Source organism: Calypte anna, chromosome 3 (genome assembly GCF_003957555.1).
Source record: "Calypte anna isolate BGI_N300 chromosome 3, bCalAnn1_v1.p, whole genome shotgun sequence".
Classification (NCBI taxonomy): domain Eukaryota; kingdom Metazoa; phylum Chordata; class Aves; order Apodiformes; family Trochilidae; genus Calypte; species Calypte anna.
Window position 1 is genome coordinate 54360747 of NC_044246.1, and position 22397 is coordinate 54383143.

General features: G+C 40.3%; 1 protein-coding gene across 7 annotated transcripts in view; it reads left to right on the plus strand.

Annotated features, from left to right (window-relative positions):
- Positions 1 to 22397, plus strand: part of ENAH (ENAH actin regulator) — a 135905-nt gene that overhangs the window by 107798 nt on the left and 5710 nt on the right. For 5 of the 7 annotated variants that reach the window (XM_030448787.1, XM_030448789.1, XM_030448790.1 and 2 more), the window contains 8 exons: positions 6826 to 7136; positions 8357 to 9157; positions 10938 to 11242; positions 11507 to 11643; positions 12028 to 12082; positions 12392 to 12440; positions 13020 to 13086; positions 19631 to 19709. In XM_030448787.1, coding sequence (XP_030304647.1) covers positions 6826 to 7136; positions 8357 to 9157; positions 10938 to 11242; positions 11507 to 11643; positions 12028 to 12082; positions 12392 to 12440; positions 13020 to 13086; positions 19631 to 19709 — 1804 coding nt within the window. The remainder of the gene's footprint in view (positions 1 to 6825; positions 7137 to 8356; positions 9158 to 10937; positions 11243 to 11506; positions 11644 to 12027; positions 12083 to 12391; positions 12441 to 13019; positions 13087 to 19630; positions 19710 to 22397) is intronic. The other 2 variants (XM_030448792.1, XM_030448794.1) reach the window with 2 other exon arrangements.

The following is a 22397-nucleotide window of genomic DNA, read 5'->3' on the forward strand; positions in this document are numbered from 1 at the left end:
TTTTGGGTTGTAGGCTTTTTCTTTTTTACTGTGTTTTTTCCTACTCTCTTGAATCATTCTGTTGAGGAGTTCCACATCTCTTCTGTCTGACGTGCTGAGGTGCTCTTTTCTTTTGAATTTTTTCTCTTATTAGTTGCATTGAATCTTTCTCCCAGGATGTCCTTGTCATTCAGGATTTCATAGGCCTGCAGTTGCCTTTTCCAAAATGCAGAATTACAACTTCTTTAGTTATTTCTAAGTAGAAACAGTTTGGTATATTTAATCATGATGTTGCTGCTCTTTGAATTTTTGAAGTTTTGCTGTTTTTTCCCTTTTAATGTGAGAATAGAGATGCAGGGTTTGTGAAGGATGATGATTATTTCTATATTGTTCTTAAATCATTTCGCAATGTGTTGCATCTGATTTATGTTTCTGAACAGAACACTTCAATGAAAGAATGTTACCATAGAACTGTTGTAACTTTAATATCTCACTTCTGAATCAGTAGTTGACACAAAATCCAACATATATATGAGTTTAGCAGATTTCCTTCTTTCTCTTGCATCACTTTGCTTATCTCAGTTGAGTTTTATTTGCTAATCTTACTTCCCAGTTATTTGCAGTTAGAAGATCCATCAGTAGTTCTTTGCAATCACAGAATGTTTAGGGTTGAAAGGAACCTTAAAGATCATAAAGAACCAACCCTCCTGCAAGGGCACCTCCCACTAGAACAGGTTGCACAAGGCTTTATCGAACCTGGCCTTAAGCACTCCTAGGAATGGGGCATTAACAAGCTCCCTAGGCAGCCTGTACATGTTTAGCCATCATCCTTGCTATCCTAAATAACTTAATGTTAAGGACTTTAGTCAGGAGCATCACAGAATCACAGAATCCTAGGGGTTGGAAGGGACCTCGAAAGATCATCTAGTCCAACCCCCCCTGCCAGAGCAGGGCCACCTAGAGTACATCACATAGGAACGTGTCCAGACGGGTTTTGAATGTCTCCAGTGAAGGAGACTCCACAACCTCCCAGGGCAGCCTGTTCCAGGGCTCTGTCACCCTTACAGTAAAAAATTTTTTCCAGATATTCAACTTGAACCTCCTATGCTCCAATTTACACCCATTACCCCTTGTCCTATCACTGGTCACCACTGAGAAAAGCCTAACTCCATCTCCTTGACACTCACCCCTTACATATTTGAAAACATTGATGAGGTCACCCCTCAGTCTCCTTTTCTCCAAACTAAAGAGACCCAGCTCCCTCAGCCTTTCCTCATAAGGGAGATGTTCCACTCCCTTAATCATCTTAGTAGCTCTGCACTGGACTCTTTCAAGCACTTCCCTGTCCTTCTTGAACTGAGGGGCCCAGAACTGGACACAATACTCCAGGTGCGGCCTCACCAATGCAGAATAGAGGGGGAGGAGAACCTCTCTTGACCTACTAACCACACCCTTTCTAATGCACCCCAGGATGCCATTGGCCTTCTTGGCCACAAGGGCACATTGCTGGCTCATGGTCATCTTCTTGTCAACCAGGACCCCCAGGTCTCTTTCATCTACAGTGTTCCGCAGCAGGTCAGCCCCCAACCTATACTGGGCCATCGTGTTGTTCTTCCCCAAATGCAAAACTCTACACTTCCCCATGTTGAATTTCATCATGTTTCTCCCTGCCCAACTCTCCAGCCTGTCTAAGTCTCTCTGAATGGCAGCACAGCCTTCTGGTGTGTCAGCCACTCCTCCCAGCTTAGTGTCATCAGCAAACTTGCCAAGGGTACATTCTATACCCTCATCCAAGTCGTTGATGAAGATATTAAACAACACCGGTCCCAGCACCGACCCCTGAGGGACTCCACTAGTCACACACCTCCAACCAGATTCTGCCCCATTGACTACAACTCTCTGACTCCTTCCTTTCAACCAGTTCCTGATCCACCTCACTTCCTGATCACCAAACCCATATTTGATCAACTTATCTACAAGGATGCTGTGAGAGACGGTGTCAAACGCTTTACTGAAATTAAGATAAACCACATCTACTGCTCTTCCATCATCTATCCACCTAGTAATTTCCTCATAGAAGGCTATGAGGTTAGTCAAACATGATTTACCCTTGATAAAACCATGCTGACTGCTCTTGATGACTCCCATGTCCTTGATATGCCTGGAGATAGTGACAAGAACAAGTTGTTCCATCACCTTTCCAGGGATGGAGGTGAGGCTGACCGGTCTATAGTTACCCGGGTCCTCCTTCTTGCCCTTCTTGTAGACTGGAGTGACATTTGCTATCCTCCAGTCCTCAGGCACCTCTCCTGTTACCCATGACTTACTGAAGATGATGGAGAGTGGCCTAGCAATGACCTCCGCCAGCTCCCTCAGCACCCTTGGATGCATTCCATCTGGACCCATCGACTTATGGATGTCCAGGTTACTCAGCTGATCCCTAACCCAATCCTCATCTACTATGTCTAACTCCTCATCTATCTCAACTACTTCTGGGGCTAAATGAATCTGGGGCTCATGCGGAAACCCTGCAAGAGTAAAGACAGAGGCAAAGAAGGCGTTCAGCACCTCTGCCTTCTTTATATCCTCTGTCAACAGGGCTCCCAGCTCATTCCTTAGTGGGCCAATATTGCCTCTAGTATTAGTTTTGTTAGCTATGTATTTGAAAAAGCCCTTTCTATTATCCTTAACCTGACTTGCAAGGTTAAGTTCCAAGGAGGCCTTAGCTTTCCTAATTGCCTCCCTACATCCTCTGACAACAGTCCTATATTCCTCCCAAGTGACCAGCCCCCCCTTCCATGATCTGTAGATTTTCCTTTTCCACTTAAGTTTTCCCAGCAGTTCCTTTTTTAACCATGCTGGCCTCCTAGCTCCCTTACTAGATTTCCTAACCATAGGGACGCTCTGATCCTGTGCTTGCAAATAGTGGTCCTTGAATATTGACCAGCTATCTTGAGCCCCTTTATCTTCTAACACCCTGTCCCATGGGATTTCTCTTAACAGTTGATTGAGGAGGCCAAAGTTTGCCCTGTGGAAGTCCAGGGTTCTGGTCCTACTGGGTATTCTGTTCCTTCCACACAGGATCCTGAACTCTACCATCTCATGATCACTGCAGCCAAGGCTGCCATTGACCACCACTGCTTCGACAAGGCCCTCCTTGTTGGTTAGTACAAGATCCAGCAGCGCTCCTCTTCTAGTCGGCTTGTCCACCATTTGCATTAAGAAGTTATCATCAATGCACTGGAGGAACCTCCTAGACTGTGAAAGGCTGGCTGTGTGAGTCAACCAGCAGATATCGGGGTAGTTAAAATCTCCCATGAGGACTAGGGACTGAAGTTGTGAGGCTGCTTTCAGCTGCCTGTAGAAGGCCTCATCAACCTCCTCGCCTTGATCAGGAGGTCTGTAGTAGACCCCCACAACTGTATCACCCACACCAGCCTGCCCCTTAATTCTTACCCACAAACTTTCAACTTGCCCCTCATCAGCCCCTGCACAAAACTCAACACATTCTAGTTGCTCTCTCACATAAAGAGCAACTCCACCACCTCGCTTCCCCGCCCTATCTTTCCGAAAAAGCACATAGCCATCCATGGCCACATTCCAGTCATGTGACCTATCCCACCATGTCTCTGTTATTGCTACCAGATCATAACCCTTAGCCCGTACACTGACCTCTAACTCTTCTTGCTTATTCCCCATGCTGCGTGTATTAGCATACAGACATTTCAGGAAACAAACAGAGCACACTGGTGGGACTAAATCCTCCCTAGACCACCTGCCTTCGGGCCCCAGTTCGTTCCTCTTGTGTTTGTCCCTGACAGACCCAGTTTTCTCCCCTTCCCCCTTCACATCTAGTTTAAAGCTCTCTCAATGAGCCCTGCTAAGTCCTGCCCCAAAAGCCTCTTCCCCCTCTGGGACAGGTGCATCCCACCTGCCATCACCAGGCCAGGTGTCTCATATAGCATCCCATGATCGAAAAAACCAAAACCCTGTCTTTGGCACCAGTCTCTTAGCCACTCGTTGACCTGTAAAGTCTTCCTATATACCTCCCCACCCATTCTTATAGGAGGGATGGAGGCAAACACTACTTGCGCTCCAGACTCCCTAACTAGCCGTCCCAGGGCCCTGAAGTCACTCTTCATTGCCCTTACATTTCTTGTGATAATTTCTTCACTGCCAACCTGAAAAATCAGCAGTGGATAGTAATCAGAGGAACCCACAAGATTAGGGAGTTTCCTCTTAACATCTCTAATCCAAGCCCCAGGGAGGCAACAGACCTCCCTGTGGGATGGGTCCGGTCGACAGATGGGCCCTTCTGTCCCCCTCAGAAGGGAGTCACCCACCACAACTACTCTCCTTTCCTTCTTGATTGAAGAAGTCCTAAGAACACTGGGTGACTGACGAGTCCTAGGTGGTTCACTAGGTAAGTCTACCCCTGTGACTACATTTTCCTGTCCCTGAAAAGCATCCTGCTTTTTCTTTTCCAGGTTGCTTATGAAAATATGAAATTGCACAGCTCTTGATATGGCTTATTGCAGAACTGCCTCAGTGACATTGCTCTTATGTGAGAAGGGAACTATATTGAAGTTCTGTTTCTGTGCAGAAATGAAAAACCTAAGAAAAAAAAAATTAAATTCTGGGCAGTGGTTTGACATATTGTTAAAGCCCAGTTAATTGATACCTTATAGTTATATAAACTAAATGTAATATGAAATATTTATAACCTCAAATGCCTTCTCTGCATTTTAGTTTTAGAACTAGGAGTGTATACGTTTCTAGGTATATTAATCTAATTTCCATCAAAAGAATGAAAAAGAATGAAAAAAACTTAACAGCTACTTTGAAGTCTGCCAAAGGTGACTTCTGCCCTGAATAGCGTTTTAACTACAAACATATCTGCATCCACCTCTTCTTACAAAAAAAGATCCTGAAATGACCAAGTTGAAGTTAGCCATGATGTAAATCCCACTTTCATGTAGTACCAAATTTTCTCTGGGGGAAAAAGAGCTAAGCAAAGCTGGTTTTGTGCAATACAGAGCAAGCAAAAATGTAATGCCAAAAATATTTTAAATACCTCTTTTGGAGCTTAAGTTTCAGTGGTTTATACTGTCTTCTCTTGATATTTCTTAGAAATCCTCTACGTATTCCAAATATGTATCAGTCAATTACCAGATTATTTGGATACAAAGCCACTGCAGAGGCTAAAAACCAAGCCTTTAACATGTGGAGTTGCACATCTAATATTTGTTAACTGCTATTACACCTTTGCTATATGGGTTAGGAGAGCAGGAAGTGTGAGAATGGATATAGTCTGGGTATGTGGGATAACAAGTGCAATAGGGAAAAGTCCTTCTGCTGTACATAATTGAAATGTAATTGCTTATAGAAATTTTTAAAATTCCATATTTATCAGGTTTTCTTAATCTATAAAGGAAAAACATTGGTCTGAATAGCAGATGGACTTAATAGCAACAGTGCTACATCTGGGGTTTCCAGTATAGATTACCAAGGAGCTTTTCCAAATAAGATTGCTCAGTGGCAGTCTATAGAAAACAGACTTAAGCTTAAGGTGTTAAAATGTAGGTCTCCTTTTTACTTTAGAGTGAAAAGCTGACTGTGCTTTGATTTCTTGAGACGCTATCTTCAATTTCCGCCTGAAGCATGGCAGAAAAAAGTGGCTGCGTGCTTGATATGCAAGTTTTTCTTTTTAAATGTCATTATTTTATTTTTATTGAAAAAAGGGCAATAACTTACAGTGTTTTTAGTGACATGGATTGACAAAAACATAACAACTTTGAGGAGGGTGTGCCTAATTTTGTTTTAGTACTGAATTCCACCAAAAGACGAAAAAGCTTTAAAAATCAAAAAGCTATACTTTAGCCAACTAAAACGTATTGTTAAAAAAAAATATTTTAAAAAGGCAAAAAACTCACAGAAAATTAACGAACAGTCAAGGAACCCCCCCAAAAAAACGCTGAACAACTACAGAAAATACAAAACAAATTGAGAGAAAAAAGCAAAACGTTTGTTTACAGCTTTTTCCCACTGTATTTTTGCAGGGAAGTCCTGTCTTCCAGCCAGCCTAGTGACTTTAGCAGCAAATTTTGCACGATTCCTTCTTACCCTTAGGAAGTTCTTTATATTTCCTCTGCCTGTATTTTGCTTGTTTCCCTCCTGTCCACGGCTTTTCCCTCTCTGCTTTCCTTCACAAAGACTCGCATGAGCGGGAAACCCTGACAGCTCCCCGCAGTGTTTCCTTGGCTACTGTTCCTTGATTTTTTTTCTGACCGTGTCCAATTTTACCTGCCTTCATGATGTATGTATTGTGCAAGTGGGAGATACACATGTACATTTTGATGCTTCTGTACAATTTGGATAAAAACTACTACTGACTGTTTTCTCTGAAAAAAATGTAATTTGTTTGGGGATGTTTTTAATGAGTATTTGTGTTATTGCAGTTTCACTGTACTTTATTCAATGCTTTTAGTGTAAAATACCGTGCAAAGAGCAAATGTAACTTCATATCCCCAACTGGGAAGACTGTAACTGTTATTAAATTATCATCAGCAGCTTTCTATTCTTACCTCTTGAAAGCTGTCTTCAAGAATGTTAAGTTAGTAAGTTAGTTATGAGGAAATTTGATAAATGGCTTTTTGCCATAAACATAATAAAACTGCTGCCCAGCTCAGAAAAATGACATGCAGAATTAAGAATTTCATGTAGGTGCAAATGCTGTGCTTTTGTTATCAGTAGTGCAAAGATTGATTGGTTTATCTCGTCTTGTCCTCTTGATATTTTTGATTTTTGTTTTGCAGCTTAATCTTTTTCCTTTTTTCACAATTGCAGACAGTTGCAGGAGCAACAAAGGCAGAAAGAGCTGGAACGGGAAAGGCTGGATCGTGAGCGAGTGGAACGGGACAGGCTGGAGAGAGAGAGGCTAGAAAGGGAAAGACTTGAAAGAGAGCGCCTAGAACAGGAGCAACTGGAGAGAGAACGGCAAGAAAGGGAACGGCAAGAGCGCCTAGAAAGAGAGAGGCAAGAGAAGGAGAGGCAGGATCGAGAAAGACTTGAACGGGAAAGGCAAGAAAGAGAACGGCAAGAACAGTTGGAAAGGGAACAGTTGGAATGGGAAAGAGAGAGAAGAATTTCAAATGCTGGTAAGAATTTGAAAGCCTAATGTGTTCAAGTACCCCAGCCTACTTTTAACATGCTTGGGTGAAGGAGTGGGAGAGAAGCAACAAAGGGCAGTGAGTACAGTTGTGTAAACAGCAGTCAGTATTTCAGGCTTCTGTTTCCTGGAATTTCTTCCTTTTTTATGGCAAGAAGTCAAAGAGATTTGACTTTCCTGTCATAGTTTTCTGTTAACTCTGAAATTAATTTTTTTACACTTATTTGCTCATCTGATTGCCGTACTCTCTGGTTGCTTGAAGAACGTGAATCTTACTGGCCTCCTCCAACGCTGTTTAAAGTAGGATGACTTAAAATTTCTAAATACCTTAGAATTGCCTGCTTTGTTCAACAAGATATATTCTCACTACATAATTTGTTAAAAAAAATTACCTCCGAACATACCAGATTTAGTGTGTTAATGCAGATGTATGAACCTATATAGGGCAAAGTAATAGTGCAAAGAATGCCTTTCAATATGAAGTATTGCTTAATTTCTTATTGTAATAACTTTTCAGTGAAATGGATTAAATGTATTTGTAGATAACATAATGTGCAGAAATGTATTTAGTAATAACTTGAAAGCCTTCTAATTCTGGTAATGTAATAGAACATTAGTCAAGTGCTTGGTTGTTCTTCAGTAAGAAACTCAGTTTGCGTAAGAAGTCAGCTTAAGGTAGAACTTAAGGAATACTGGGTAAGAGCTAGTAATTTTAGAGCAGAAGATTTTATTTACAGTTTTATTCCCAGTATGTTCAAGTTTGTGATGGAGCTTTTTCTGGAGAAGAGAAAGATATTACTTACTTGCTGCCGATGGTATGAGTTAGTGGAGTTCTGACTAATGTTAAGATCACTACACTTGCTTGCAGTTTGCAATCAAACAAGGACATAAAAGCTGATAAAAGACTGATTAATTAGCCCTATATTTAATCCATCTCACAGATGGGGTTTGAGAAATCTTGCTCTAGAATGTACTTGTAAATTCAAATTTTGGCACAAAAAACAGTTGTTAAAATTTAAAAGCAGCTGTTGATAATATATAAAACTTTCCTAACAGTATTTTTCACTTGTGCCTAATCCTCTGGTACTAACTGTAGTCTACATTTATAGATTTTGTTTGAATGCTGTTTTTTGTTGCTTCATTAGCTCCCTTTTTCTCTTTCTCCTTTTTTTATCCTGTCTTTGCTGCTGCTTTCCATCTTCTGTCCAGCTCCATCTTTCGACAACTCCCCGTATAGCACTCCACTTCCTGAATACTCCAGTTGCCAGCCTCCTTCAGCACCTCCTCCATCATATGCAAAAGCAGTGTCAGCACCAATGTCAGAGGCCACACCGGAGTACGCTGTAGTGACTTCTGCACCACCGACTTCCACTCCCCCTACACCACCTCTAAGGCACTCTGCATCACGTTTTGCTACATCTTTAGGCTCAGCTTTCCACCCTGTTCTTCCCCATTATGCTACGGTTCCTCGTCCACTGAACAGAAGTTCTCGGCCTCCTTCTCCTGTCAATTCCATGGCAACTTTGCCTCCAAATATGAAACCTGTTGCCTGGTCCGCCCCCAGTTTTGCCCCTCTTCCCCCATCTCCTCCAGTAATGATAAGCAGTCCACCAGGCAAAGCTACTGGTCCAAGACCTGTTCTCCCAGTGTCAGCTTCTAACACAGTGACCCAAATGTCTACGTCTCCCACAGCTTCTAACGGGCTTCCTGAAAACCTGGCTTATCCAGTTTCTTCACCTTCTACCTCAGGTCCAGCTCTGCCTCCACCGCCTCCCCCCCCTCCACTGCCTTCCTTTCTGCCTCTGTCACTCTCTGGACCTCAAGCTTCTCCTTCTCCCAACTCCCCGAATGCCTCAACTCCCTCATCCAAGCCTAGTGTTCTCCCTTCTCCCTCTGCAGCTACCCCTGCCTCTGTTGAGAACTCTCTAAACTCTGTGCTGGGAGACTCCTCTGCTTCTGAGCCAGTCTTGCAGGCAGCCTCTCAGCCGATTGAACCTACGACCCAGCAGGGTAAGGCTTTCTGTTATTGCTACTAATGCACTAATCAGAAATGCAGTCAAAACTAATTAGTATCAAAGCCCTTAACCACCCTGAGGAGTTAATAAGATGCTTCCGAAGTTGCAGTGATCTTAATACTACAACAAAATGGAAAACTGGGGTAAGGGAAAATTTAAAGCAAAGAAAAGATGGCTTTCTGTGACCTGCTGTAAATAAAATTCTGATTTCTTAAGTTCTCACTTGTGAAACAGAGCTTGTTGAATATTTGCTTGGTAAATCTTACACTCTATTTGGAACATGGTGTTAATAAACAGCATCATTAGTTTCCAGTGGCAGCCACCATGAATGGACTTATTTGTAGCTTTGGACATAAGTGAAGAATAATCTGAATCACTGATACTGTATGTAATTTTAAATTTAGGAAGTAGTATGTAACACCTACAGCGTTTATTTCTGAACAGTGGTTGTATTTTGAGATAGAGCTGTATGTGAACATAGATGTGCACATATACATTCAAAGACAAGTCTCCCTGTGGTATTCTACCAGTGTAGCTAAACAGACTTAAAAAAAAAAAAAAAAGTTTGGTTAAGCAGGGGTCAGTCTTAAGGAAAACTCTGCTAATATGATAGAAATGTGTTTTATGTGGGTGTAAATGTCACTGCTAACCAGAGTCCAGCTTTTATATTGTTGTAATAGATTTAAGTCTTTGTAGATAAGTCTACACTAGCTCAGCTACAGGTGTGGGTAGAGGAGTTTCTGGGAGACGAGCAGACTGCGGCTTCATCAACAGAAGTCATGCAGAGTAGATCCTGTTTATACCATTCTCTTGTCTCAGTGAAGGTGTGTGAGCTACTTTGGGAAGGAGTGAAAATAGGATGAATGACCTCACTTGTATGGAATAAAAGTGGGCACTTGGATGGTGAGTGATACCAAAAGTGTTTAAAAGGCTCCAAGTTTGCACGGTAGTTGCTAAAATAGGAGCCGAGGAAGACTCCTGTCTGAAATTCCTACTTGTAGAGGTTGCTCAAGAGGTTGCATAGCATTTTGAGTAGCTTATGGCAGGCTGGGTGAGGCAGGAGGCTGATATGTGTGGCTGTTTTCTTAGTCATGATTTCTTAAACTGTTTCTATGATAAGAGTGATCATCGGAATATGCTTTCTTTAAAACACATCCTGTATTGCATATTAGTGGGATTTTAAAGCAGTAAAAGAATCGTAGATAAAAAATAAAAAAGCTTGTTAAACTTGTTAAAATGTCAATACTGTAACTCACTAATTAGTGTCCATATTATTGAAGTTGATCCCTGAAATGTGTTTTAGATGAAAGATTTTTATATAGCTTAGAAATTAGCGTGGGAACACAACAGTTTGAGTGCTCAGAAGTTTAGGTCGTGTTACTTGCTTGTTAATATAATGAAAAGTCACTGGTTAGCACCGTTTGAACACAGACTATTGTTCCTACATGGATGCTTGTGTTTTACATGACTACAAAAGCTTTGCCTGTCTCCTGGTTTAAAATTTTTCCTTTTTGCAGCACAGAACCTGATTGGAGGGGTTTTGTGTGTAAATGTCTCTGAAACTGATCTCTCATAGCATATTGTGTCATTTTTTTAGTGTATTTAATGAGAATGCTTGTCTCCTTATGAAACCTGCAGTGATTTCTTGCCTATAAGAAGGTCTCTTAACAATACTGATATTATACACTGAGCAAAAGAACCAGTATTTCAATAGACATAAGATCTTTCTTTTTGAAATCCTTAATACAGCCTATTTCTTTTGTCTTTGATACTAGGTGTTGTCCAAGGACCACCTGCACCTCCCCCCCCACCCCCATTGCCCCCTGGCCCAGCTCAATCTTCAGTAGCAGCCCCACCTCCTCCTGGCCCACCACCACCACCTCCACTTCCACCTTCAGGGCCACCGCAGCCACCACCACCTCCCCCACTTCCCAGCCAAGTTCTTCCTGTTCCCCTTCCACCTCCTGCTCCCCCACTCCCCACCTCTGGATTTTCAGTGGGATTCATGTCTGAAGAAAATCGCCCTTTAACTGGACTAGCAGCTGCACTTGCTGGAGCCAAACTTAGGAAAGTCTCACGGGTAAACACATCTCTATTTTGTTTTTCCAATTCCTGTCTCTAAATTCTGTCTTCCTGAGCTGGTTATAATTTGCATTCAAGATTAATAGCAGTATTGAGAATTGTGGGGTAGGCTTAATTCATTATTAAAATCATTAAAGGATGCGCTACCAGTCCATCATGTTCTTTACATGGCTGTTTCTTTCTCGTCTGTGAACTTTGCTTCTTTCACTAAGCTGCCTATCATTTTATTTGTGTATCTACTATTATTTTGTGTGTTACATAGGGTGAAGACTCTTCTAGTTCAAGTGGAGGAGGAGGCACCAGTGTTTCATCTAAAACAGACAGTGGCCGTGGAAATGGACCACTTCCCTTGGGAGGCAGTGGGTTGATGGAAGAAATGAGTGCCCTGCTGGCCAGGAGGTAAGGAGCTGTTTCTGATGTGCTCCAGCTGCTTAGTCATGGTAGAGGTAGGATTTTGGGTGCCTGTTTGCAGCTCGTGCAGTTGCTTGGTGAAGATAATAATGTTTTGTGAATAGCTGTTTTTACTTGAGTGTAATTGTATACTTTTTTCTGCGTAATTCTTAGTGCAACAGTAGGGAAGGGGATACAGACTTCAAGAGAAAAATAATTGCACAGTCCCTTTGGAAGGAGGACTTTGTTCTTTAAAGTATTTTGAAACTGCTTTTTTAAACACAAATTTTCAATGATTTAGTTACCAAGATGTTTGTGTCTTTAATTGGACAAAACAATACTCTTCCATCTTGAAACCATGATGATCTTGGTAACTTTTCTTTCTGCTTATAGAAGAAGAATTGCTGAAAAGGGATCAACAGAACTAGAACAGAAAGAAGATAAAACTGTGAGTTGAGAAATTTTACCTACTTCACATACTTCACATAATTCAATACTAGATTATGAGAAAAGTTCTAATTGTATATGAGATTATTTATGCTGTACTGTATATGTACACATACACAACCAGTATTTTGTGAAGTGCATTGTGCTTGCATGTCTACATAAAATTGAGCAGAAACATTTAAATCTATGTAGAAAGTGAAATATTTAAACATTTGGTTAAGCTGATAAATTCACAAGAGTCAAAGGTGTTTTGTTTTTCTTTTTTTTTTCTTCCTTTCTCCCTTCTCCCTCCACCCTCCCTTTTAATCAGGAAGAATCAGAGTCTTCAACTTCTAAGGTTTCTTCAACAAGCACACCTGGTAAGTTGCACAGATTTGTGAACTGTAACTCTACAGCACTAAAACCTAATAATAAATCTCAGCTGTGCTCAATATTGGAACCCACCTCTTCTCCCATAATTAGAGCCTGGCATTTTGCTGCAGAATAGGTCTTGGTTCAGAAATGTTTCAGAAGATGACAGACAAAAAGAACGCTTGGTGTAGGGTCTTCTGTGTTGAACTTACAAGGCTGATGCATGGAAAGTAGTTGGTAGTGAATGTGAAAGCAAGTTGACTCAGTCACTGCAGTATGGAAGTTGGGACAGGATTTTGTCTCCTTCAAGGCAGCTGTCCAAGGATATTAGGGTCAGACAGAAAAGCTTGCCTACTTCAGTAAAAATTCCCTCACATGCAAGAGTCTTTAAATGGTACTATGGCTAAAAATAAGATTAATGCAAAAGGAGATAGCTAAATATGAAAGGACTAATTCAATGCAGTAAACAACCCCAAAAACAACTCAAAAGAAAGAGACTAAAGTTGCCAGGTACTAGAAGTTTCCTCACTTAAACTACACAACAAATGTAAAAAGTTAGTTTTTAATCTTCTTACTGTATTTTCCAGAACTAACAAGAAAGCCTTGGGAAAGAACAAATACAGTGAATGGAAGCAAGTCACCTGTTATCTCCAGGTACTCCCATCTGTACAAGCTATCTTTCCCTTATGTTTGCTGTTGTTGCTCATACTATTAAAGATTCTGGACTAAAATAGCAAAAATTACCTTGATAGTATTAAAGCAAAATGTATGGGTCTAAAATTACTGCTGAGAAACTGCTTTGGGCAGTTTTGATTAAGAGTTGCTTTTGGGGAATGCTAGTAAGTGAAATTTTTGACAGTAAAGTCAAAAATAAAAACACAGAAAGATTCTGTAATACTTGCTGGCGTATGGCTTCAGTTATTAAGGTATATGCCTACAGCAATGTTTAGTTCATTCTATGTCTTCAAAATTTAAAGTCTGAAATTTTCTGCAAGGAAAAACCACCTTCAGTGCTGTGATTTATACATCAGTAGTAAAACTAGAAAATAGGTTTTCTCCTTTCTGCTTCTCTGCTAGTTATATAATGTTTACCTAGATATTTGAGCCATTTTGGTAAGATTTGATTCTGTGTCAATCTTTAGCAGGTGTCTCATACCAATCCAAGGATGTCTATCCTAAAGAAGTACTGAAATATTACACATCCTTCAGTACATTAATCAAACTTTGGTAACTTGTCAGCTTGAACTTTGGTAGGCAGTGAGCATTTCAGTAGTACAAAAGAGTGAAACGGCTGCTTTAGCAGTTTTTAAAAAGGTATATTTATTTGCCATTTACACTGATCAGAAGGCTTTTCCTTAGAATCATAGACTGGCTAGGGTTGGAAGGGATCTTAAAGATCATCTAGTTCCAACCTATGGACACCTCCCACTAGACCAGGTTGCTCAAGGCCCCATCCAGCCTGGCCTTAAAAACTTCCAGGGAGGGGACAGCCACAACTTTCTTGGGCAATCTGTGTCAGTGTCTCACCACCCTCACAGGAAAGAATTTTTTTCCTAATGTCTAACCAAATCTCTAATCTTCAAGTTTTAAACCATTTCCCCTTGTCTCTGGCTACACCTGCATAAAAAGCCCTACCCCAGATTTCTTGAAGGCCCCCTTCAGATATTGGAAAGCTGCTACCAGGAGCCTCCTCTTCTCTGGGCTGAACCACCCCACTTTCCTCAGGCTGTCTGCACAGGGGAGGTGCTCCGGCCCTCTGATCATTTTAGTGGCTCTCCTCTATACATGTTCAAGGAGCTGCATGTCCTTCATTTCAGAATTCCTGTATATTCTGCATAAGAGGTTAAAGGATTCTGACCTGCTAGAATTGACAATTTTACCTGAATTTCTTGAAAAAAAACTGAGAGAACATGTTAAACTTGAAAACTGTGTTTGAAATTATCTGAAATCTTCTTTAAATTTGGCCTATTGGAAATAGCTATGCAAGATTTGGTGATCAGAGAAGAAAGAACAACTATTCTCTAAGAGGCATTACTTGTCAAGGTTGCCATCAAGGTCTTAAATTCTGAAATGCAGCACTAGTGCTGTCAGCCTGTATCAGTATCCTTGTCTGTCTTTCAAAAGTTTACCAAGTCCAGGAGCTTAAAAACATCTGCAGCCTTGAGTCTGCTTGCTTGCTTTGCTTTTTGCCAAAAAGCAGACAATGCTGGTGGTGATGTCATTTCTGCTATATTGTCAGTGTGACAAAATTCTGCTTGACTTTTCATCTTGACTTCCTAGCCTGCTTCACCCTCACCCTCAAATAGGTCTTATCTGCTTTGACAAAGGTCTATTGTTTTCAAGCAGATTGAGGAATCAATACATAGCATTGGGGAACCTGACACGGAAGTAATTTGTGTAAGGAATGTTAGTGTGGTTTAGATTTTGTATTAAAACTGTTGCTGATTTGGGCCTTTGGTTGTAGGTACCCTATGTATAAGCAAGTGAAGAAAGGAAGTGAAGGGATTTAATAAATAGAGCAACTTTCCATATCAGGCTCCTTTGGGAGTGAGTCTGGGATACCCTGAAGTGTTCACTCTACTTCGTTCTACAGCTGTAGCTTCTTGTGAACTGTTTTATACATAGTGTTTCTCTGATCTCATTCCAGCTGGTGAAATTCAGAGCTTACCAACATTCATTTAGGAATGTTTTCCTAGAGGAAACTAGAGGAACTAGAGGAGTGCAGAGGAGTTTTTGAGACTTCTCTTCAGATGTATTGAGAAAATCTATCAAGCTTTTGCCTTCAGTCTTCTAATGGAAAGTGTTGATAGAATTCAGTGTAATGAGAGCCTTACTGGGTGTATACTCTGAAAGTACTTCTAAAATAAGAATTCTGTGTTTATCAGTATTATTTTACAGTGCTGTCATAACTGTTGGTTATGAAAAGTGTCATAGCATATATTTTAAGATTGTGCGTGCAGTATTCTTGTCAGTGCTGACTGTTTGCCCTGCCAGGATGAGAAAGGTTTCATGGACTGAGAAAGAAAAGGTATTGGTAGAAGTCTCTCTTGAATATCCTTGCATTTTGCTAAATTCTCTACAGTTGCCAAGCCCATCTCAGCAAGCAGCTTGTTAAAGTAACTGTCTTTGAGTGAGTTAATCAAAGGCTGCAGCTATTTGAAACACTCATACCATGTTTGACAAAAGGGGGTATCTTTCACTTGTTAAGGCTTGACAGCCTGCTTCTGACCTCTGCAGGTAGGATGTGAGTAATTTACAAGGATTAAATAAAGCATACATAACAAACTAGCAAGTAAACAAAATTTCAGAGTGCCCAAACAGGTGGAAAATTAAGGAGTTGTTATGCAGAATGAACATTCTTAGTATTTTAAACTGACCAGTATCCTGTTTAAAAATCAAACCTTTCTTTTCTTATATAACACACTTTGAAAAGACTTAAGCAATGTGCTTTTGGTAGTTCCTGAAACATTCACACAGAACTCTTGGAACATAACTAGTGAAACCCCATGGTATTATAGGTGCTAAAACTGAACAAAATTAAGACCTATTATAGCTTGTTAAGGTAGTGTATCTCCCCTTCATAGATGGGAATCTCCATGGAAAAATCTGCTTTCTTCTGAAAACATGTTCCATGATTCATTGAACAGGTATCATCCTGTTGGGGTTTGAGACTTTGTAATAACGATTTGACCAGTGCAGGGTTGAACTTTTTGTACTCATATTAATAATCACCACAGGCATGACCAGGTTTCTCTTCACATTTTGTTTATTGAGATGAGTTTATTTTTGGACTAAAAATTTGGACTAAAGGCAATTGGTGTCAGGGATAAAGTGAGATGTCTTAGGAAGCAGCTATGATTTCATAATAAATACTGGCAGTTGCCACCTGTGGAGGTACCGATTCCTGTTGGATAGGTCAGGATTTGGTGAACCATTTACAGTGTTTTGAAAAGCAGTTTTAAAAAATGTAAATTTAGATACATGGGAATAGAAATTAATTTTCCAGAAGAATTTTCACATCTGATTTTTGCTAATTAGGTGAAGATAACAAATAGATTTTGCCTGACTTAAAAATCAGAAAGAAATCAATTTTACTCACTAATGGTACTCATACAGCTATTAAAAAGCTTTGGGTTTTTTGAGCTCATCTGTGAACTTGTTACAGAGCCCTTCAGAATTACTGAGTCAAATTCCAGCTTTATTTTTCATGAAGGCCCTCATTGTGGTATCTGTTTAATCTTTTGCACAAAAAGTTTCCCTTTTAGCTGCTCATCTTGGGTGATGTATTCTGCATGTTGGCATGAATAAAATCTTCTTGCATGCTTGATTTAAGGTTTTAGGGACTACTGAGATTGCCTAGCAGGCAATGCTATGAAAAACCCCATGGGAGAGCTCTTTAGCCATCTAAAGACTGAATAGTGGGGTGATTTATTCAGTAAATTTCCATAGGTAATATTTTTTCTTAATGGCAAGTGGATTCACCATTAATCTTTCTTCTGAGCAAGTTAAAGAAGGAAAAATCGTATAATCTGGGGGGAGGAAAGACAGCTAGATTTGCCTGAGATTAGAAATTATCTAGTGTACGAGTCACTTTTATATTTGAGCAAAGAGTGTTTTGCATTTCAGAAAGCAAATATGGGACATATTCTTAAGACTGAATGGTAGGGTTTATAAACATGTTGAGGTTTTTGACAGGTTGCTGGGGTATATGTAGTATATGATTGATAGACCTGTCATTATTCTAAAGATATGAAATAAAACAAATATGAGGTAGTCTGTGGAGAGCTCTTCTCTAAAGCCATTCATTAAAATATTAAAGCTGTAAATAAGTTTATTAAAATGTTAAAGTATATTCTTGTTTGGGCATCAAGGCATCTATTATCAACTGTATCAATTGTATGTATTATCAAGGTATCTATTATCAACTGCCAGGAGTTGCATTTGAGAAGACATTAATTCTTTTTCTGGTCACACTGGGTAAATGCTGTAGTGTATGAGAACAAAGCAATAGTCAGGGGAAATAATGAGAAATTATGGAGAACCTAAAAAACTGATGCCATTCTGCTTGGAGTAAGTCAGTGTTCACAGTCTGAGATGTAAACTGCAGACACTTTACATATCAGATATGTGATGAAGCAGCAGTTGCCAAAGATCTCATATTGATGAATGTTTTTGATAAAGGAATTTTTTCATAATGCACTAAGCACTATTGATATCTAAAGGGTTCTATAAAAGATCCCAAACGGTGATTGTCTTCATAGCAGTAGCACACACTGTGTTTCCAGATGAATTCTATTTTCTGTCTTCTTCCTCTCTCAAGTTACTGAATATTTAATCTTTTGTCTTACTTACTGGTGGATCATGTATTAATTTTTCTGTGTTTCAAGCAATAATAATGTTAGGGCTTTCTCTCTTGCATTTAAATTTAATTTAACTAGCTGCAGATGCAACAATTGAGTATTGTGATCTCAAGTGAACAGCTAAGCTGATGTAAAATCACTGGGTGTTCCTACACTTCTCTGATTTGACGCAAAGTTTAGCAGCAAAGGGGCAGTTACCCATTCCCTTCTGTTGACTGTGTATTGTGTGGTTAACTGCTGGCAGTTTTTTCCTAAATGTGTGCCACTGAACTAAACTTGTCAGTACATATAAATAATTATGAAGCATTTTAAAAAGTGACCAAATCCACCTGCACTGGGATTATTGGCTTCATTTATTATTCTTTTTCTTCTTCAGCTTTTCTGTGCTAGCTAAACTAAAAATACATAAATAAAATGGAAAAAAAAAAAGCAATGGATGTGCTGCTTGTGTCCCTCAAACATTCTGCTTTATTCTGAAAATAAGTAAATAAACATTTTTATACATATATAATAAAAATGTTATATGTATTTGTGAGAAGATGAAGTGCAGAACCGTGCCTTTCCTGCTGGCTTGCCTTTTTTTTTTCCTGGCCACTTTCCATCCTAATAAATAGGGTAGTGAATCCAGAAAAAAAAATATTAGTTCCTTCTGTATAAGAATTTTGCTGTGAAACAATGAGTTTAGGCCAGGCTTTCTTGTTCAGTGGTGTCATATGTCCACATACAGGGACAATGAAATACACCCATCTTAGTCTACTAATATCCTTTCCTTCCTCAGTTATGGCATACTGTGATAACTCTAAACACCGGGGAAACCTTGACATGAACTGTCAGTAATTTTATCAAATTCTTCTGGCTTAACATTTTATAGAGTACTGTAGAGGGAATGGTAGCTAAGTTTTAAAAAGTAATTGAGCGCAGATGAACATTCCTCCCTCTTTGTCCCACTCCACCTATTCCTCTCTCCCTGCTTTGGAGAACCATTTCTGTATTTCTGCTCATAGCATCTAGGTTCTGTCTCTGCTCATGTGCAAGGCCCTGTGGAAGCACAGTAAGTACATGAGTCTGAGACATTTTATGAACACAAGACATCAGAAAAGAGAAGCAAGAAGGTAGAAAACCTCCTTCTTCTGGAAAGTATGTTAAAAATGCAAGATAATATTGGTAAGCAGGGTTTCAATGTCTTAGGAAAGTACTATGTAAGCAAACATTGAACATGACGTAGTACAAAACACCAGAACTTCCTCTCAAGTACTATCTTAAAATTTTGCTGCTGTTATAGCATTTGCTTTCAGTAGTTTTAGAAAGCAATTGATGGAATAATTTCATTTGAAAGGAAGATATATAAGGTTGCCCAATTTGTCCTGTTAAATGTTGAAAATCTGCTTCACACAGCGTTCATACAGGTGCAATATTAACATGTAGTCAGTAGTTAATGGGAATATTTCTTTGAAAAAGCCTTTTTTTAAATAAGCAAGCAGATGAAAAGGAAGTAGGGAAAATATTTGACATTTGAAGGACTTGAACTTTTCATGCTTATTATGAAAAAGTCAGAAAACCATGGACATTGAAATTTGTCTGCTAGTTAATAAAGTTCTTTTTTTTACCTAATAATTCTTATTAATATAGTATTTCCAGTATGTGGAAAATGTTCTTGGTTGTTGCTTTCTATTTTGCGTAGTATTTTGGGTCTGCCTGATTTTCCCTCTCCCCAACATTTTTTTCATTCTGGTTCTTTACTATGTTTTTAATGAATGTTAGCAAGTTTAAGGGAAGGTCTTGTGTATCCTGTAATAATGAGCAACCAGTAATTAATGGATGTATTTTTTGTACTGCAGACCAAAATCTACAGCAACTGGGCAACCCAGTGCCAATGGAGTACAGTCAGAAGTTCTAGACTATGACAGATTGAAGCAGGTATGTGTACAATGCTTGGAACAGAAAACTTGACCAAGAATTTGAAACTCTCCAATACCAGTTTTTAACTGCCTTGCTAACTGGTTTCAAACTTAAATAATGATTTTTTAATTATTAGTCATTATTTTTCCCCAGGTGTGTTACAGTGTGTTTTAGGAGCTGTAACTGTAGGATGGTGGCTTACACAGCCATCACCTTACTTTCTTTCAGAGTCATGTTCTGCTTTTTCATTAGACAGCACACACAAGATGCTGTTGATACTATGGGTGGAACTGGCTTGCCTGGAAAACCTTTCCTTCTTTTCTCCTCTCCACCCAAACAAGTAAACAAGCAAATAACGAGCCCTCGGAGTAGTTCTATCAGAACAAGAATCACCATGTTTTGTGTCTGATGTGAGCACCCACAGTAGTGAAAGAACATCCAGTGATGTAGATATCCTGGCTAAGAGCAGAAGAAAGTCATGTTGGGAAGAAGGTGGCAACTGCCTGTTGTTAGATCAGGAGAAGATGATGTGGGATTCTTTGGAAATGTTTTGGTAACAGTTACGTGTGGGTGGCAAGTCTTTGTCAAATACACTTGCCTAACAGATGGACCTGACCAACCAGAGTTTTGGCAAGGGATCTCTTGTGACCTGTCTGAAGATGGGAGCAATCAGATAAAAGCATTAGTCATCTATAGACTGAGTAGATGTTCCACACTCATAGGAGCCCCTAGAAGAGCAAGTGGGTGTAAGGTTGTGTTCCTCTGACTGCTGAGAAGTCTCCTGTTTTTAAGGTGGCCCTAAGATGGTAATCTTTGCTGTCACTGGTAAGTGCTTTCTGTGCAGATATCCTTTTGAGAGCAGTTGTTGCTGGGGCATTGGGCTGATGCTGACCCCAGTAGACTTTTTTAACACTTCTGGTGTTGTCCATGTGCAAGAGCCCTATTGCATAGTTTTGCCCTGTTACTTCATGATGTAACTTGTAGGGCCTTTGGGAACAGTGAGGCTAATGTACAGCAGGGAAGCCTGATTCCCATGGGTGAGCAGTATTTCAGCATGGTATTCCTAGTGCAGGCAACAGGCTTGAAGAGGGGTGATACAGTGGGGGTAGCTGGCCTGCTTGGTGGCTTGCTGAGTGAGGCTTGGGCAAAAGCAGTAGTGAGCTTTCTCAGGACCATTCTGAACTTTCTGGTATGGGGAGTTATGTTTCAGGTCTTGGTACTGTTTTTTAGCCACGTGTCCATGCTGAGCTGGTGGAAGCCAGCAGTGGAGCATGTTGAGATGGTGCTGAGCTGCAGTTGTGGGTGTGACCTGCCTCTTTTCCAGGCTCTGCTAAAGTCAGATCCCTGCATATGAGATGGGGAAAGTGATATGCATGCAGTTGTCTGGGGGCTCTACATTGAGGGATCTGTAGAGCAGTGGTAAGTTGTACTGCGGGTGGTTTCCAGACTTCAAAAGTTCACAGGGTGATTGTTTTGTAGGGCTATAGTGGTGGTGTTGATGGCAGTGTTTTTTAGAGGGGGTGTGAATTGTGGAGTTGGAGTTGAGGGATCTTCCTTGAGTGGTGTTTGTATTGATGGTCTGGTCCTTGAGTCACTAGGGAGGTTTTAAAGTGAGTTCCCACTTGTCGAATGGTTCTAGATCAGGATCGAGGTTGGCCACTGGATCTATATAGGGTGCCCATTTCTGTGTTTGTTCTAGAGTGGGTTCTGGCTCAGTCAGTGGGCCATGGGGGGTTGTTCTAGAATCTAGTTCAAGGGATACTCCCATTTTATCATCTCCCTAGGATTTGCAGTTCTCTTGCTAACAGCTTCCATGAAATGCTGTTGATAATAGAGGTCTGACTCTGGGGGTTGTTGGGTTTTTTTTCCTTTTTTTTCTGGAGTGATTTTTTTTTTTGTCCTCTCTGTGGCTCTTTCAAGTTGAAGACATACAGAGAATGGGGATTCTGTCATCCCATAAAGCACAGCACTCCCAAGTTCCCAGCATGCTGCCTCTGTTAAGATTCTTTTCTCTGGAGGACAAATAGTCTCACACTCTTTCTACTGCACATATGGGAAGCTCTTTCTTGCTACAGCCCTTCCCAGCAATTGGTGGCCACTCTTCTGCTCCAGGCTGCTTGTCCAAAAGTCTCAGCTAAGACTTGGCAAATGAGGAGACCTACCTTGGCAGCTTAGTACATGCTCTTACACCAGGAATGATTTCACGCAGGGAAGGTGTGTCCATGTGTGTCTTCCACCAGCAGCTTGTAAAGGACTCAACAAGTCTAGAGCACACTAGCGTAATTAACTGCACACTCATTGCGAACACGATGCTAACTCAAAGCTGAAAAAGAAACATCTGGAATCTTGTGGATTTATTTCCTGCTGACTACAGATCTGGCCAGAAGGTGACAGTCTCCTCTGCAGAAACAGACACTACCTCCCACTCTGCTTGTAAAAACATTGTCATGAAACAACCAGTTAAAATCACTTTAGATGAAAGGATGGAGAAAACAGCAGGTGGAGGATGGCATTCCACTCTGTCACCTTCGTTCCCTCAAATTCCACTTGTCAACTGAGAGTACCTTAATAAATTGATGTCCCACCTTTTTTTTCCCTTTTAATATTTTCTTTGGCTAGAAGTTTTTAGTTAGCTACTTTTTTTTTGGCATTCCACATCACATTTCATCTATAGCAAGGCTCTCTTATTTTAAAGGAATGTGCCAA